Below are 17,889 nucleotides of genomic sequence, written 5' to 3'. Positions count from 1 at the left end.
TTACAGGCATGAGCCACCGCACCTGGCCAAATGTAGTGATTTTTATTTATTTATTTATTTATTTTTTGAGAAGAAGTCTCTCTCTGTCGCCCAGGCTGGAGTGCAATGGTGCAATCTAGGCTCACTGCAAGCTCCGCCTCCCGGCTTCATTCTCCTGCCTCAGCCTCCCAAGTAGCTGGGACTACAGGCACCCACCACCACGACCAGCTAATTTTTTTGGATTTTTAGTAGAGACGGGGTTTCACTGTGTTAGCCAGGATGGTCTCGATCTCCTGACCTCATGATCTGCCTGCCTCGGCCTCCCAAAGTGCTAGGATTACAGGCATGAGCCACCATGCCCGGACTAAATGTAGTGATTTTTAAAGGGAAATTCAAATTTGGAATTTTCTTTGCTATTCATTAAGCCCCATCTTGTTTAGAATAAATTAGAAACAAACTTCTAAGCACTAAGCTCATAAATTAGGATAAAATATGCTCAAACCAGAGCCAGACATATTATATCTAGTTCTAGATCAAGACCAATTCTCTTTCCCGTCCTTCAAATCTCTTCTCCATTTGCTAAGCAAAGCCACTGGCGAAAATGAGCTTGGTAAATTAAGTAAACACATCGGATTTGGAAAGAACTGAGAATTACTGCAATATTGACCAGATTTATAACATATATCACACAAGTGCTTTCACTAGGCTACTTCAATTTGAAAAGTTCTAACCATGAAAATGATTATTAAAATTATTAATAATGTAATGTAATGTTATAAACATTTTGAGTACAATTGTTTTCCCTGCTTTTCTTTGTGATAATCTAATAGCATTCATAGATCATTAGAATTTTAACACAATAAAAGTGAAAAATTAGAATGAACATTCTGGAGCCACAAGGGCATATTTTAGAATTAACATCTTTTTAAAAATTAGAAAATAACAATTTTTTAAAATTTCCCAAGGGACAGCAGTATGCTACACTTACACCTTAGCCTGTTACAGATGATGCTAACTTGGGAGTATGTTTGAACTGTGAAGTCAAAAGCAATTTTCATTTCTCAGTTAATGAGAATACTACAGACACCCTTCCCCCAAATGAAGTAAGCATTATATTAGTGTGCAAGTCAGTCACTGGTAGCCAGTGCTGTGTCCACAAAGCCAGGGCACAGCGTAAAGAATCTGGAAGTGGAGACGCTTTCTTGCAAGAAAAACTCATTTCGACCCCCTATGATTCCATCTCCAACCTGACCAATCACCACTCCCCACTTCCCAGGCACCCACCTAGCAAATTATCTATAAAAACTCTGATGCCCGAATGCTCGGGGAGACTGATTTGAGTAATAATAAAACTCTGGTCTCCCACACAGCCAGCTCTGCGTGAATTACTCTTTCTCCACTGCAATTCCCGTCTTGATAAATCGACTCTGTCTAGGCAGCGGGCAAGGTGATCCCATTGGGTGGTTACAAACTGAAGAATCGCAGGACAAACAAAAGCTATTCCAAAGGTCCTTGGGCAAGTGTCTGATTTCCTTCTGCTGTCATCTACAAGCAAAGCCGTAGTTTACCAACTATCAATGCAAACCAAGTTTTAAAGCTGTCTCAAAAAAAAAAAAAAAGAGAGAGAGACATTACAATAGTTATATGTCCTAAGTTAAATGTATTAAAGTAATGAGTAACAGTTACAACAAAACTAGTATATAAATAAAACTTGAGAAAAATGACAAGACAATGCAAAGAGATAGATAATAGTGCAAAATGGACTTGCCTTGCTTCTACTAATGTTTTTCACATGTTTTCCATAACTGATACTTTTCATCAGTTGTGGAATTCCCATAATTGCAGGGATTCCTTTTCTGTCCTTAGGATCCCCTGAAGGTCTTTTAATCTTGTTCACCAAATGTGTGCTCCTTGCTGACACAAAATGGTCTCTATCATCAGTGGTGGTACTCTCTTTTCCCTCTTTGTTCAATTCAATCTCAGGAACATATTTTCTACATTAATAAATATTTATTAAGCACCTACCAAATGCCAAGCACTTTCCTGGAACAAAAAGTTCTTTTGAAACAAAAAAGTATCTCAGCAGTTAAGGCAAAATAACCTAAAGAAGTTTTAAAATGAAAGGTCTCCTATATTTCAGGGTCTTTGGGATGAAACCCTACAAGTAGCCTTACTTGAATGATTTTTGCTGGTAAGTATACAAATGCAGTGGGAGTCGCCAGACTTTAAAAGACGTGAATAACAATCATATAAAATGCCAGATATTGTTGTGGAAAAGAGAAAGAAGATACCCTACTAGGGGTTTTTTACCTCCTTTAAGAAACAGACGAAAACTAGTTTTCCCAAGTGCCTGAATATATATGGTTTAAGTAACAATATACAACACTTTCAAAATAAAATGTAGGAATGTTTACATATGCTTTTAATCTCAAAGTCTAATGTCTCAAGAAAAGTAAATCTGTGAGATCACTCACTCACAGAATTTTAGCAAATAGAAAAAAATCCAGTATCTTCAGAACACAAGGGCTGATCTTTTGTCCCCTACCCCCAAGACATTGCTTGGTACCAAAATAGAAAGTTATTTTTTTAAGGGGGAATTATGGGTTTTTTCTGAGAACAGATAATATGAAAATAGTTAATAGTAATGGTATGACCACATATTTTCCTAATTCAAAATAAGGACGCTATGCTCTACAAGGGTATTTTAAAACAATAATGAGATAATGTTTGAAATAGAAACAAAATATTTGTATTTCTGGAGTATCTGGCTGGTCCATATCAACTGGAATACAGATGACCCAAGTGTAGACTTCTTTGCTCTTAGAGGGGGAAAAAAGCTTTTTTTTGTTTTATTTTCAGTTATATTTTGTATTGGTTTTAATTATCCAACCTCCAGCAAAATTAAATACATATGGATTCAAAGCTGATAGCTACCATAGTTTGCCAAAATACAACCAGATGTTTTCAAAATGTTGGAAAAAATTGTTTGTTTTGGGATTCTACAGGAATAGAACCCTTCCCCCAACACTGGGAAAAGTTTGTTTTCTAGGCATTTTCAGGGTTACTGATATCCCAGGGAACTGTCAAATCACCACCCAGCACATTTTTCATTTTTATCTGCATTTGTCTTACATGTGAAATATTTTCTTAATTCATTTCTCTTTTTTGTAGCATCTTTTTTCCCCAAGTATCAAAAAAAAAAAAAAAATACATGAGCCCAAAATACATTTTTAAAAGCTAACTTAAAACTGAATATTGTATTCTAGTAAAACTAATCAAGGGAAAAGCTTTGAGTAACAATATATTTCAGAATTTTGCAGTCAGACACGTTTACAATGGAGAAATATAATTAAAAACAAAACCTTCCTTCAATCCAGAAACTCTCTCCATAAAGGTGGTAATGAAAGAAAACACTTTCATTATTGACTAAGCATTAAACTAGAATGTGATGCATATCACAGGCAATCCACTAAGAGACTGCAAAGACTCTTGCCCCTATGGAACCAGGCAGATACCACCCATTACAGGAATCTCGCGCCTATGTAGCCAAGCAGATACTACCCATTACATACACGTTTTCAGGACAAACAATAATGAGTCCGTAAGGAAGATTTGACAACACCTTTTGTCACACAAAATTCATCCTAACTTTACCTGATAAATGGGGTGACCATCTGTGTTAGCTTATTGGCCTTATTCAGAGAAAAATAAATTTCTGTCTGCATGACAGGAGGTAGTTTTGCAACCGGAAGCAAGTTCTCGCCAAAGTTAGGACCCCACCCTCCCACCAGAGCTGGGAGATGGCGGTACCATCTTCCTTGATGTTTACATTTCAAAGAGATAGCTCCCAGGTCCTTGAAAAAGGCATTCTTGCATCATAAAGGTGACAAAAAGCCTATCTGGTCTTCAAAAGGATTTAAAGACATTTCAAAGGGAGGAGAAAGTACTTATAGTTAAAAGTTTTCTAGAGTAAAAGCTCTGGGAAAAAGAAGGGAAGAGAAATCTCTTTATTTTCAAAGGGGAAAATTAAGCCTCTTTTTAAAACTTGTATTTGTCCTTTTGCTATACCATACAGTGATTAACTCAATTACTCAGGCTCAATAAATATTTTCTGTTTCCAGCTGCTTTTTTAGGGCTCACACATTTAGAAGAATTAGATTTATCAAACAACAGTCTGCAAAACTTTGACTATGGTGTATTAGAAGACTTGTATTTTTTGAAACTCTTGTGGCTCAGAGATAACCCTTGGAGATGTGACTACAACATTCACTACCTCTACTACTGGTTAAAGCACCACTACAATGTCCATTTTAATGGCCTGGAATGCAAAACGCCTGAAGAATACAAAGGGTGGTCTGTGGGAAAATATATTAGAAGTTACTATGAAGAATGCCCCAAAGACAAGTTACCAGCATATCCTGAGTCATTTGACCAGGACACAGAAGATGATGAATGGGAAAAAAAACATAGAGATCACACCGCAAAGAAGCAAAGCGTAATAATTACTATAGTGGGATAAGGTAGAAATTGTTCTCATTGCAATTAGTTTTGTATTTTCTATACTGGTGTTAGAAAACATATGTTTACATTTTGATTAACTGTGTTGCCTATTTATGCAGGGTAATCCAGCTAAAGGAAGCTTTCTTTAATTATGCTAAGTATTATTGTGACTATTATAGTAATCAAGGGAATTGTCATCCTGTTTGCCTGTCCATTTGTGGAACAGCATCTGGTGATATGCAATTCCACACTGGTAACCTGCAGCAGCTGGGTCCTAATGATGGCATTAAACTTTCATAATGTCCTGTATAAATGTTTTTACTGCTTTTTGAAAATAAAGAAAAAAAAACTTGGTTCATTTTTACATGCCTTTCAATAGCTGTTTGTGCATACCTATGTAGCAGGACGAGCCACAGACAAAACTCCTCAGACACCAAGTTAAAGAAGGAAGGGATTTATTCGGCCAGGGGCATCAGCAAGACTCCTGTCTCAAGAGCCAAGCTCCCCAAGTGAGCAATTCCTGTCCCTTTTAAGGGCTTATAACTCTAAGGGGGTACGTGTGAGAGGACTGTGATTGACTGAGCAAGCAGGGGGTACACGACTGGGGGCTGCATGCACCAGTAATTAGATCGGAACAAAACAAGATAGGGATTTTCACAGTGCATTTCTATACAATGTCTGTAATCTATAGATAACATAACCGATTAGGTCAGGGGTCGATCTTTAACTACCAGGCCCAGGGTGCAGCACCAGGCTGTCTGCCTGTGGATTTCATTTCTGCCTTTTAGTTTTTACTTCTTTCTTTGGAGGCAGAAACTGGGTATAAGATGATATGAGGGGTGGTCTCCTTCCTTATTCCCCCCTTTTGAGACTTTCACTCATTTTATTAGTGGGAGTTCTCACTTTCATTTTCACTACCCATGTCTTCTTGCAAGACAGATCAATAGTGATTCACATAGTACACTTGTGCTGAAGCATTTTGGTGAACTAAGGTAGCAATGAAGCTTTTTATCATTTGAAGAAGTACAGGTAGCAAACAAGGGAGCAGTAGGCAGGTTCCTATTATTATTATAACTCCTATTATAAGAGTTTTAAATCCTCCTAGCGCTGGGAACCATTTTCCAAACATGGCCCCAGGATCAAATTCATGCCACACTTGCACGGGCACATGTGCCAGTTTTGTCATATCTCTAACTATGTCTTCAACTACTTGCCCTCAATTATCTATGTGTAGGCAGCAATTAGTAAGGTTAAATGTCCTACAGACCTCTCCTTCAGCTGCTAGCAAGTAGTCCAGAGCTAATCTATTTTGATAGATAGTATTTTTCATCGAGTTTCTTGCCAGGACAGAATAGTCAAGGCTCTGCCGGTTTTATTAGTGATTATTTTTAATACAGCTTGTAACCGTATGATTCAGTTGATCATGTAAATGGGGGTCTGGTATCCCCATGAGCCGTCTTGTGCCTAAGTAGCAGGCCCAAAATATTGTATGATTCTCTCAGAGGGTCACTTATTATTTTTTCAATTTCCTATAGCTATGCTTCTCTTTTTGCGGGGAGCATAGACAGGGAAGCCCAGGAGTTCGCCTGTTTTTATGGGCAGTAGGAAGAACGATGGTTTAATAGTGCCAATAACACAACTACTTGTCCGTTGGTCAGGCAGCTTAGCATAGACTCTATGTCCACATATCCAGCATAGCCCATTGGGGGCCATCCAGTCCCGGGATTCTGGGTGGGCCTAAACGGTCTGCAACTATGGAAATTTACTGAATGGATTTTTCTCTGTGTGGTTTGAACTCCACCATGTAGTCTTTCTACAGGAAGGGTGAAGTCCTTCTCCACTCTTGCTATACAGTATTGTCTAATGATTGAGGCTTTTAGGACCTAGAAGTGATCAGGGTGATTCTTTTGGGCCAGAAAATTCATCAGGAACTGGGTCCGTAGGTACTAATTCTTGGGCTTCCTATCTCCTATTACAGTTCCTCCACTTATATAACATGAAGTGACATTGAGAGACTGGGCTATGTGCTCGGCTAATTGCAAAAACAAATTTCTTGTTTTTCATGGAATTTCTGGTACTGGCACTTTTAGTTTATCATAAAAGCTTTGAAATACTGGCTCAGGAGAGTGTTTATAAACTTTTATTCAAACCACGATATTTACTCGAGGATCCAGTCCAGCCCCATTGATTGCTAAGGTCACACGGTCCTCTTTTTTCCAATGAGGATCTAGGGGATTGGTTATTACTGGCTCTAAGGGGTTACATTGTCCCTTAGTATAGGAAGGGCCATTTTTTCCTTTCTGAAGGTGGACTGGATCCTTTTCATTTTTTTATCCAAGTGGCCTAAATGACACAAGACCAGTATTTACATTTATTTCCACATAGTCCTAATTTATGACAGATGTACTTATTTTCTATCAGATAGCCTCTTTTCTAATTAAGAAAACTACACCTTATTTCTAACTTATTACTATTAATGACAGCACAGGCATCAAATTTTAAGGTGACTTGTTTGGGCACCCTTTTTCTTTTTCTGTTTTGGCTAACACTTTACTCGTATCGCTTATGAGCCCCTACCAGTCTTCAGTTCTTAATCTTATTTTAAAAACTGTGGTCATGGGAGGCTCAGATGGGTCATAATACACATCAGGTTGGTCATTTCCTGGGCTACATACCTTGTATAGAATAACATTATACAAACAAGTTCTTTTTAGAGTTCCAGTACACTTATAATAACCATAAACTAATAGGACCGTAGCAACCTTTTGTCCTACTTGATGTATACACTGGGAACAGCTCTCAGTCTGAGGAAGGTCAGTTGAAATCCTTACTGTACAAGTCCAAACTTTAAGGAAAATGAGTCCCACGATGAATGTCCTCATGCTTCGGCTGTGCATGGACCATTCGGTTTCCGGGTGTGACTGGGGTAGGGCTTGTCGTCTTCTTCAGAGTCACTTTGCAGGGGTTGGTGAAGCTGCTCCCATCCACGTACTGCTCACAGTCTACTGATGTTTAAGGAGGTCTCGGAGGTCGGGCCTGCTAGAATAAACTGAGTCTAACACCTCTACACAGTTATGTTCAACTGGGCTCTCTGATACCGGGAGCAAAGTGGTAGGGTTTAGGGTGTTGCAAACTTCAATGGTTATGTGGGGATTTTCACATAGCACACTTTGGTGCTTGGTTAATCTAGCATTTGTTAACCAATGATGTCCTTTGGTATTTATTAAAGTTACCACAGCATGGGGGGTCTTTATATTCAGGTTTTGCCTAAGGGTTAGTTTATCTGCTTCTTGTGCTAACAGGGCCGTTGTTGCTAGGGCCCTTAGACCAGGGCGCCAGACTTTGGAAACCCTGTCTAGTTGTTTTGAGAGATAGGCCACTGGCCTTGGCCAGGACCCACATTCTGGGTTAAAAGTCCAACTGCCATTTTTTCCCTTTCTGACATATAGAGTGTAAAGAGTTTTGTTAGGTCAGGCAGCCTCAGGGCTGGGGCCGACATGAGTTTTTCTTTTAATGCATGAAAAGCTCGTTGCTGTTGGTTGTAATAGATGTAGTTTATCTAATCTACATTTTTACTAACTGTCACCCACCAAAATATTGACTCAAATCCTGCAGCTATTTGATTTTAAGCTTTAAATTGATCTGGTATTCCTAGTGGGACTCCAATTGCGTCTAAATAGACATGAGAGTCGGAAGACCCATAAGGGACTTCTCTCACTTTACGATGTCTTATTTTTTTCCCTTCTGGTTGATGAAATGCCAGGGTGAAAGGGATAGCCAACTGTATTAAAGTACAAGTACCACTCCAGTTATTCAGCAGAGTGCCTGTAAAGGTCCACCACCATACCACCACACATCCGCTCAGGGATGAACAAAGGCTGACTGATTGATAAGCTCCTGAAAATTCTTAAGCTCACTGCATCCTTTCAGGTCTCCAAAGAAGGCTAAGTTTCCTCCCTGTCGTGAGAGACATGAAGTGAACGTAGTGTTGGGAGACAGGCTGGATGGCCCTCGGGGGCTGACCCGCAGGGTGCCAGACTTTGGGATATAACAGAGAGAGCTTCGCAGGACTTATTACTCCAGGCTGTAGAATCCGGGAAAAGAGCTACTATGCAGCCCACACCTGGTCGACTGGAGGACCACCTTAGTGGAAAGGGGACAATCTGGGCCTCTGGCCTGCCATGTGCACATGCATAACAATTGCTTTTGTTTAACATGCAGATGGAATATTTGATACATTTTAACCAGGCATCTGCATCTTGGTATCCTGTCTTAATTGCTAAAGTTTGTTTTAAGACTTTAACTTCTATGCTCCTCTAGTAAAATGAATGTATGGTTTTAGGAAATAACAAAAACTGGTTGGGGCAGTCCATCCTTGCTCTTTAGTGGTCCACAAAACGTTGGACCAACTATGGCATGAAAGCTCTACATCGGGGGGCAAGACTCCTGGTTGGCACTAGGGTCTTTATCGAAATCTCCCCAGATTAAATAGTCCTTGTTTACTAATGCCCAGTCTGAGGACAGCAGGAGGGACAGAAGTACTTTTCTGAAGTAGAGAGCTGTCTTTGACTTGGCAAGTCCCCACAGGGTATAACAAGGCAAGCATTAAATGCAATAGTTTGAGGAAAAATCAACTTGGTTATGTTAATAACCAGATGGTCAGCAATAGAACGAGGAAAGAAGAAAAAGTGATAGAATAGATGAAAAGAGTTAAATTTTTCTTAGCTTTAGTTTGGTAGGGTTTTCCCCTGGGACTATGGCCCACAACTCTGGAGGAGGTGGTGCTTTCTTGACTCGGGTGTGATGAATCCATCCTCCTTTTTTTTTTTTTTTTTTTTTTTGCTGTACGAACAGCAGTCTTGGTGATTAGCAGCACAAGGTAGGGTCCTTCCCAGGCTGGCTCGAGTTTTTCTTCTTTCCACCTTTCAATGAGAACGTGATCTTCAGGCTGGTGCTGGTTTACCGGAAATTCTAGGGGTGGTACATGTGCTAAAAGACTTTTAGTTTTTTGCTTTTTTTTTTTTGCGAGAAAAGAAAGTGGAAGATAAACTAAGTATATAATTTTTAAGAAACTGACCTTTTGTTTTAAATGTGGGGACCTTGGCAGTGGACTTTATACTCCTTAGTGCCTTTTTAGTGAGAAATTTCCTTTAGCACCTATTTTTATTAGTTTTTAAACCAAAGAAAGCCAAATACCATTTTACATCTAACAATGCTTCTCGTATGATTTTTATACCAGATAAGCTAAATTTTATCTTTATATTAGTGTGTTATTAATGTTAAACCTAATTTTAATAAAATCTTGCAGACATATTTATCTAATTTTTAATGTTTGACCATAAGGTAAGATTTCATAGACTCTTTTTAACCTTCTATGATTTTTGCTAAAGAGCAGGTTGGTGCTTTAAGAAAAACCTGTTATGCTTTTACTTTAATGTCCAGTTCACAGAAAAACTGGATGATATTTCTTTAACTTTAGCTAATATGTTTACACACAGAATTTTCTTTACAATTAATGTTTTAAAACTTGCTTAAACCTTCAAAACAATAATTTTTTAAAACTTTTTAATGTAGGCAAAAATGTACATTCTTATGCCTCTTTATAATCCTTTTACCAAAAGTATATTTTACTTTTCTTATACACCTTGCACATAAACTGTTTTGTTTTTTTTTTTCCAATAGTTTTACATTCAGGAGGCCTAGTTACTTTTAAATTATACAACATTTTTTTCATACATTTTTTAAACACACATTTTTTATAACCTTTTTTTTTCTTTCATGACTTTTACAGGCAATTTTTCGACGTGCCTCAACTTTCTGACTTATTACAAATATTTCTTTTTTTAAACAACTAGTTAATTTATTTCAGGACAAAAATTTACCATGTAATACTCTTTCTATATAAATTCCGCCCCCCTCCTTTTTTTTTCCTTTTTTTTTTTTTTTTCCTTAGGCTACTTCTGAACTGGTGAGGTGTGCTCACAATGAGGTTTCCTCTAAAAGTTATTTATTTATTTTTACCTTTTTTTTTTTTGTTAGCAAAGCAGTTGCCGCTACAGATTGAATGCATTTGGGCCATCCGTGGGTTTTTGGGTAAAGGATTTTTGATAGGAAGGTCTCAGTGCTTTCGGATACGCCCTTGTTTACACTGACAACAAAGTGGTACTGGAGTTTTATAGGGTTACGAGAATACCTTCAATTATCAATTATAGGTTTTAAATTTACCTTGGCTTTTAAAGAAATAGGGTACACTTTTTTTCCTTCTCTCTCTTTCTCTCTTTCTTTCTCTCTTTGACTTTGTCTCTCTCTGATTTTCCTTTTGCCTCTGTCTCTTCTCTCTCTCTGCCTCTCTCTTTCTCTGTCTCTCTCTCTTCTCTCTCTCTCCTTGACTCACTCTTTGTCTGTTTCTTCCTCTCTGTCTCTTCCTCTCTCTTTGCCTCTTGTCCTCTCTGTATCTTTCCTTTCTCTCTCTCTGCTGGTCTTTCCTTGCCTCTGCCTGCCGCTTATGCTGCTGTTCTCTCAACCACCGTGTGTTGGGGGCGGGGGGTCTAAAACCAGTTGGTCTGGGTTCTCTGGCTTACAGGTTACCTTGTGCCATACCTTTGAAACAAGGGGCCTGTCCAGGCTTCCTTCTAATGGCCAACCTACCTCTAATGCTGGCCAGTCTATCTTACACAAAGTTTTAAGTTTTCCTGGTGTCATAGTACTACATAGTCTCCCTTAAATCCTTTTTTTGAAATTTTTCAACATAGTTCCTAGTAGGGTGGGCTTATTTGTGCCTAACCTATGCTTCTTTGAGACAAAACACCACGCTCACACCACACGCACACCACAAAACAAAGAACGGGTAAAAAGGGCACACACACAGTTTTGCAGTTTGCACCAAACCAAAATCAAAACCAAAATCAGAGTATCCAGAAATCCAAGCCAGGTCAAAACCAAAACCAAAGTATCAAGCAATCCAAGTCAAGTCAAAAACAAAAACCAAAGTGCCCAGTATAGGCACACCGTGGGTGATCAGGCTACGCTTCCACTCAAATGGAGTAGGCAAGTTCCCAAGACCAATCCTGTCAAGCAATTCAAACCAAGTCAAAACCAAAACCAAAACCAAAGTGCCGATAAAGGCATGCCCTGGGTGATCAGGCCACGCTTCCACTCAAACGGAGTGGGCAAGTTTCAAAGACTAGTCTTACCAAGTTTTAGATGTCCAGACTCCAAGTGCTCATTCCTTCCCGGCGTTCAGCCACTGTGTTGATCCTCCACCAGGGCCTGCCACACACTGTTCTGGCAAGGCGTCCCACCAGGGAAAATGCCTACCTGGGAGCGCTCTCAGGATCGCATAGCTCGGGCTGGTCAGAGTCCCCCGCAGGGATGTTTCACAGGGCAGGCTTAAGCCGCCTAATGAGCTGCCTCAACCATCCGCCATTCACCTTGCTTCCTGGTCAGGGAACCAAGAAATGTAGCAGGACGAGCCACAGACAAAACTCCTCAGACACCGAGTTAAAGAGGAAGGGGTTTATTCACCAGGGGCATCAGCAAGACTCCTGTCTCAAGAGCCGAGCTCCCCAAGTGAGCAATTTCTGTCCCTTTTAAGGGCTTATAACTCTAAGGGGGTGCATGTGAGAGGGTCACGATTGATTGAGCAAGCAGGGGGTACGTGACTGGGGGCTGCATGCACCAGTAATTAGATCGGAACAAAACAAGATAGGGATTTTCACAGTGCATTTCTATACAATGTCTGTAATCTATAGATAACATAACCGATTAGGTCAGGGGTCGATCTTTAACTACCAGGCCCAGGGTGCAGCGCCAGGCTGTCTGCCTGTGCATTTCATTTCTGCCTTTTAGTTTTTACTTCTTTCTTTGGAGGCAGAAATTGGGCATAAGATGATATGAGGAGTGGTCTCCTCCCTTACCTAAAGATGATCAAAATGATTTTATACAAATGCTGCTATAATAAAATGTCATTCCCCACCCCTCTACTTTTTTTCAGTAAGTCATCTTATACATTAAATAAATTTCCATTTCTGATTTATGTGCATTCCAAAATCAGGTCCTGATACATCCAAATTCTCAACCACTCTTCACTGATCCTCGCAAAACACTGTCAAGCTAGACCCGAAAGAGAACTGTCACAAACAACAGTAAGTAGAGAATGCGAGAATTATGTTGGAAGCTGGTTGGAAGCTAGGACCCTGATTAACAGCTGTAGATGGTGTGAAGCACGAGCCCTGAAGAGGTATAAACACTGGTGAATGTGGAAACACCATTTTTGTTTCTTTTTGTTTTTGTTTTGAGCGGGGTTCACACTGGGAATCCACCTGTCCATGAGAAAGGGCCCTTCCTGCTAAGCTAGTATGTCAAGGACCATAAAATAAAGAATGAAATTAGGATTTGGGTGCAGTATTTGGGATGAAGCCAGAATAAAATATAGGAAATAATATGAGGCCACTGAGGGAGGAGGTGGTGCCCAAAAGAAGCCCCGTGATTTGGGTTTGCAGGTTAAAATGAGCTCACCTAGAGAACTAGATCACCAGCAAAAGAGGAAATCAGTGGAGGATTTTAGACCCTGATCCCATCAGTTTGCATTTAGATAGTCATATTCTACAAAGAGAAAAATAAAGTGAAAAGAAATATACACACGTCCTTAGTGAGATACTACTTTTTCCTCTTAATATACAATTTCCTTTCATGCTGAGTTGAATACGTTTTCATTTCTTCTATCAAGGTATTCCTACAAAGTTTAGCAAATAACCACCTTATTTGATATTTGCACAAACTCCCAAAGCATGGAAGATGGTATATAACAAATAATATTAGGCACTTTTTTTTTCTGAGATGGGAGTCTTGCTCTGTTGTCCAGGCTGGAGTGTAGTGGTCCAATCTCAGCTAGCTGCAACCTATGTCTCCCAGGTTCAAGCAATTCTCCTGCCTCAACCTCCCGAGTAGCTGGCATTACAGGTGCTCACCACCATGCCTGGCTAATTTTTGTATTTTTAGTAGAGACAAGGTTTCACCATGTTGGTCAGGCTGGTCTTGAACTCCTGACTTCAAGTGATCCACCCACCTCACCCTCCCAAAGTGCTGGGATTACAGGCGTAAGCCCCACACTCAGCCACACATTTTTAAAGCACATGCTACATGCCAGACACTGTGCTAAGAGCTTCACATATTCCACTTCTAATTCTCACAAAATCCCTCTGAGGTAGGTAATACTGTCTGCCTTTTATAGATGAGGAATCAAGGTGGAGAGCTGCGGTAACTTGGACAAAATTAGCTGGAAAGTGGCAGGGCCAGCATTGAGATCTGCCTAAGCCCTTTCTGCTATGCAGGGCTGCACAGCATTGTAAAAGTTACCCTTGTTTGTGGCTGTCTGGCACCAGAACTTCCAGAACTAAACCCCAAAGAGGAGCAGGTACCAGGAAAGTGGGGGAGCACTCATGAGGGCAGTTGGCAGGAGAAAGTCTTTTGTCCAAGACATTTAGATCTGTATTTATATAAGAAAACAAACAGAATGGGAAGCCGGAAGAACTGCCAGAGCTAATGCTTCAGTAAATAACTCTGGATTGTGAGGTTCTATTTTTATTTTATTTATTTTATTTATTTATTTATTTTTGAGACAGAGTTTTGCTCTGTCATCCAGTCTGGAATGCAGTGGTGCAATCTTGGCTCACTGTAGCCTTCGCCCCCCCGGGTTCAAGCGATTCTCCTGCCTCAGCCTCCCAAGTAGCTGGGATTACGGGCGCCCGCTACCACACCCAGATAATGTTTGTATTTTTAGTAGAGATGGGGGTTTTGCCATGTTGGCCAGGCTGGTCTCGAACTCTTGACTTCAGGTGTTCTGCTCACCTCAGCCTTCCAAAGTTCTGGGATTATAGGCGTAAGCCACTGAGCCTGGACTGGATTGTGAGGTTCTAACCACTCTGCCCAGTGGTTTGGGTCAGAGGTGGGGACTTAGACATTACTTCTTCATGCAAATCCCTACATTGTTCACTATGAGGCATGAAAGCCAGCTATTACATTTCAAACGTTACCAGAGAGATGTAACAAGTTCATTTATTTACAAATTCATTTATTATTGTTCATGAGCATCAGAGTGAAATTTTAAGGACATAGGAGCTGAAAGAGCCAAGATTTGATGATGGAAAAAGCCTGGTGTGACAAGAGAATCATATTGGAGGCAAGAGGATTCTGGAATGAAATGAGATGAAACCTGATTCAGAGAAAGGGCCCAAGTTGTTCCTGGTATAATTTTTAGAGGCTAGTTAGGGATTTTATTGGTTGATTTTTATATTCAATTTAATCCCCAGGGATGTATTTGGAAATAAAGCTCCTGAACACATCAAAACAGAAATTAATCCAGGACATCCAAAAGTAAGTCAGTAGGCATTCCTAACATCTCTCAGGGTCAAGACCAAAGTGGATTTTCAAACCTTAAGATTTGCCCCCTTTTCTACATCGGAGTTAAACTTTTTCAGGGAAGTGTAGTTGATTCATGATGGAATGAACAATTAGACACTTCCTCTTCCACCAATTTCTTACTTGACAGTTACTCTAGTAACTTGCCTTTGGATGTCTCTTTTTTACGACAGACAATACAAGTTCATACGGTTACAAAAATCAGTATATTTTATGGTAGTAAAAATTACTACTGTCCTGAGATATACATATTTGAATGTATGTATCACTTGGGTATTTGGATAAAATAAGTTAAAAACAAAACAAAACAACCTTTCCTAGTCGTAAGATTCTCTGATTTTTCTGAAGTAAACAAGATTTACTATAAACAGAGTCCTCCTGAGTCGTGAGTTGGCTGTGACCTAATGCCTAGTTACCTGAAAAAGATATTCAACTTTAAGCAGCACTGCTTTTCATTCATTCACCATTCCATCCTTTGGAGCCTATACCTTGGATCAATTCATGTCTGTTTCTGAGAAATCTTGAGTCTCCTGCTCCGGCAAATTGGCAAATCGAAGGGATTCAGTAATGAGGATCTGTTTTTTTAATGAGTCGGAGTCTCCCTGTCACCCAGGCAGGAGTGCAATGGCACCATCTTGGCTCACCACAACCTCTGCCTCCCGGGTTCAAGTGATTCTCCTGCCTCAGTCTCCCGGGTAGCTGGGATTACAGGCACCCGCCAACACGCCCGGCTAAATTTTATATTTTTAGTAGAGACAGAGTTTCACCATGTTGGCCAAGCTGGTCTCAAACTCCTGACCTCAAATGATCCGCCCACCTCGGCTTCCCAAAGTGCTGGGATTATAGGACCACCATGCCTGGCCAATAATGAGGATCTACTTGTCTAAATTCTGTAAGTCTGTGCCCTCATCTGCCTTTTAAGGATTTCTTTTTTTTTGACACGGAGTCTCACACTGTCGCCCAGGCTGGAGTGCAGTGGCGCTATCTCGGCTCACTACAACCTCTACCTCCCGGGTTCAAGCAATTCTCCTGCCTCAGTTTCCGGAGTAGCTGGGACTATAGGCACCCGCCACCACGCACAGCTAATTTTTTGTATTTTTAGTAGAGACAGGGTTTCACCGTGTTAGCCAGGATGGTCTCCATCTCTTGACCTCGTGATCCGCCTGCCTCGGCCTCCCAAAGTGCTGGGATTACAGGTATGAGCCACCACGCCCAGCCTTTTTTTTTTTTTTTTTTTTGACACAGTCTTGCTCTGTCACCCAAGCTGAAATGCGGTGGCATGATCTTGGCACACTGTAACCTCCACCTCACGGGTTCAAGCAATTCTCATTTCTCAGCCGCCCAAGTAGCTGGAACCACAGTCGCACGTCACCACACCTGGCTAATTTTTGTATTTTTAGTAAAGACAAGGTTTCGTCATGTTGGCCAGGCTGGGCTCAAACTCCTGGCCTCAAGTGATCCACGTGCCTTGGCACTGTGCCCTGCCTTAAATATTTTAAGATAACATTCTACATTTAATTTTCTAAAATTTTACTGGTATAAGGATTACAACTGTTGTGTTCAGTCAGCCAAACAGCCCAAAAGAGCAGCCAATATTTATCTTCAATCCAACTGTCAGAAAACCAATCTTCCCAGAAATGTGTGTAATTCTCCACACACCAATAGATGAACTGATCTTAGCTGGGGTAGGGGGTGGGGGTGGGGCAGGAGAAACAACAGAAAAACTAAAACATCTCTGAAAAAAAAATTCTTTTATTTCAGTTTCAAGGGTACATGTATTAGGCTTGTTATATAGGTAAACTCATGTCACGGGGGTTTGTTGTATAGATTATTTAGTCACCCAGGTATTAAGCCTAGTATGTGTTAGTTATTTTTGCTGATCCTCCCCCTCCTCCACCCTCCACCCTCCAGTAAGCCCCAGTGTCCATCATTCCCCTCTATGTGTCCATGTGTTAAGAATGGTTTTTATCTTTGATACACTCAAGTTTGCTGGAATTAAAATGGGTTTGATTAAACAATTTTCAGTAAATAATTTTCAGTAAATTAAAAATATTACCAAGTTAAGACAGACATTACCTTTGCTTCCTTAAAAAAGATCAAGGTCTACTCAGGCTTGAATGCTCAGTTGTTTCTGTGATGAAGATAATGGTACTAAGAAGTACACTTCCAGATAAATACTATGTGAAATATATTTTAGACACAAAATATTAAAAATTTAAACAAAGAAAATGTTTACAGGCTATTTTGACCTCAGATACATATATCAACATATATATCTTATGTATGGTGGTTAAAACCTCACAATCCAGGCTGGGCATGGTGGCTCACACCTGTAATCCCACCACTTCAGAAGGCTGAGGCAGGCAAATCACTTGACGTCAGGAGTTCAAGACCAGCCTGGCCAACATGGCAAAATCCCATCTCTACTAAAAGTCCAAAAATTAGCCAGGCATGCTGGTGCATACCTGTAATCCCAGCTACTCAGGAGATTGAGGCATGAGAATTGCTTGAACTGGGGAGGTGTGGTTGCAGTGAGCCAAGATTGCACCACAGTACTCCAGTCTGGGCGAACAAGCAAGTCTCTGCCTCAAAACAAAAACAAAAACAAAACAATAAGAAAACAACCTGGTTAAAAATGGGCCAAAGTCCTTAACAGACACCTCACCAGAAAGATAGAAGCATATGAGAAGATGCTCCATAACAAATGTCATCAGGGAAATGTAAGTTAAAACAGTAATGAGATACCCCCACACACCTATTAGGATGGCCAAAATCCAGAACAGTGACAGCACCAAATGCTGATGAGGATATAGAGCAACAGGAATTCCCATTCATTGCTGATGAGAATGTGGAGCAACAGGAACGCTCATTCATTGCTGATGAGAATGCAAAATGGTACAGCCAACTTTGGAAGACAGTTTGGCACTTTCTTACAAAACAGCACATACCCTTACCATACAATCCAGCAATCATGTTCCTTGGTATCTACCC

General features: G+C 40.3%; 2 protein-coding genes across 20 annotated transcripts in view; one reads left to right on the top strand and one right to left on the bottom strand.

Annotated features, from left to right (window-relative positions):
• Nucleotides 1-17,889, bottom strand: part of LOC105475890 (F-box and leucine rich repeat protein 13) — a 273,121-nt gene that overhangs the window by 132,133 nt on the left and 123,099 nt on the right. The window lies entirely within an intron of this gene.
• Nucleotides 1-17,889, top strand: part of LOC105475358 (leucine rich repeat containing 17) — a 55,824-nt gene that overhangs the window by 27,625 nt on the left and 10,310 nt on the right. The window contains exon 4 of one of the 2 annotated variants that reach the window (XM_011730544.2): nt 4,101-4,832. The exons of the other annotated variant lie outside the window; for it this stretch is intronic. Coding sequence (XP_011728846.1) covers nt 4,101-4,498 — 398 coding nt within the window. The 3' untranslated portion in view covers nt 4,499-4,832. Of the gene's footprint in view, nt 1-4,100; nt 4,833-17,889 lie in introns of those variants that run through there. 2 annotated transcript variants of the gene reach the window in all.

This window comes from Macaca nemestrina, chromosome 4 (assembly GCF_043159975.1).
Source record: "Macaca nemestrina isolate mMacNem1 chromosome 4, mMacNem.hap1, whole genome shotgun sequence".
Lineage (NCBI taxonomy): Eukaryota > Metazoa > Chordata > Mammalia > Primates > Cercopithecidae > Macaca > Macaca nemestrina.
This window is presented reverse-complemented; position numbering and strand designations above follow the sequence as displayed.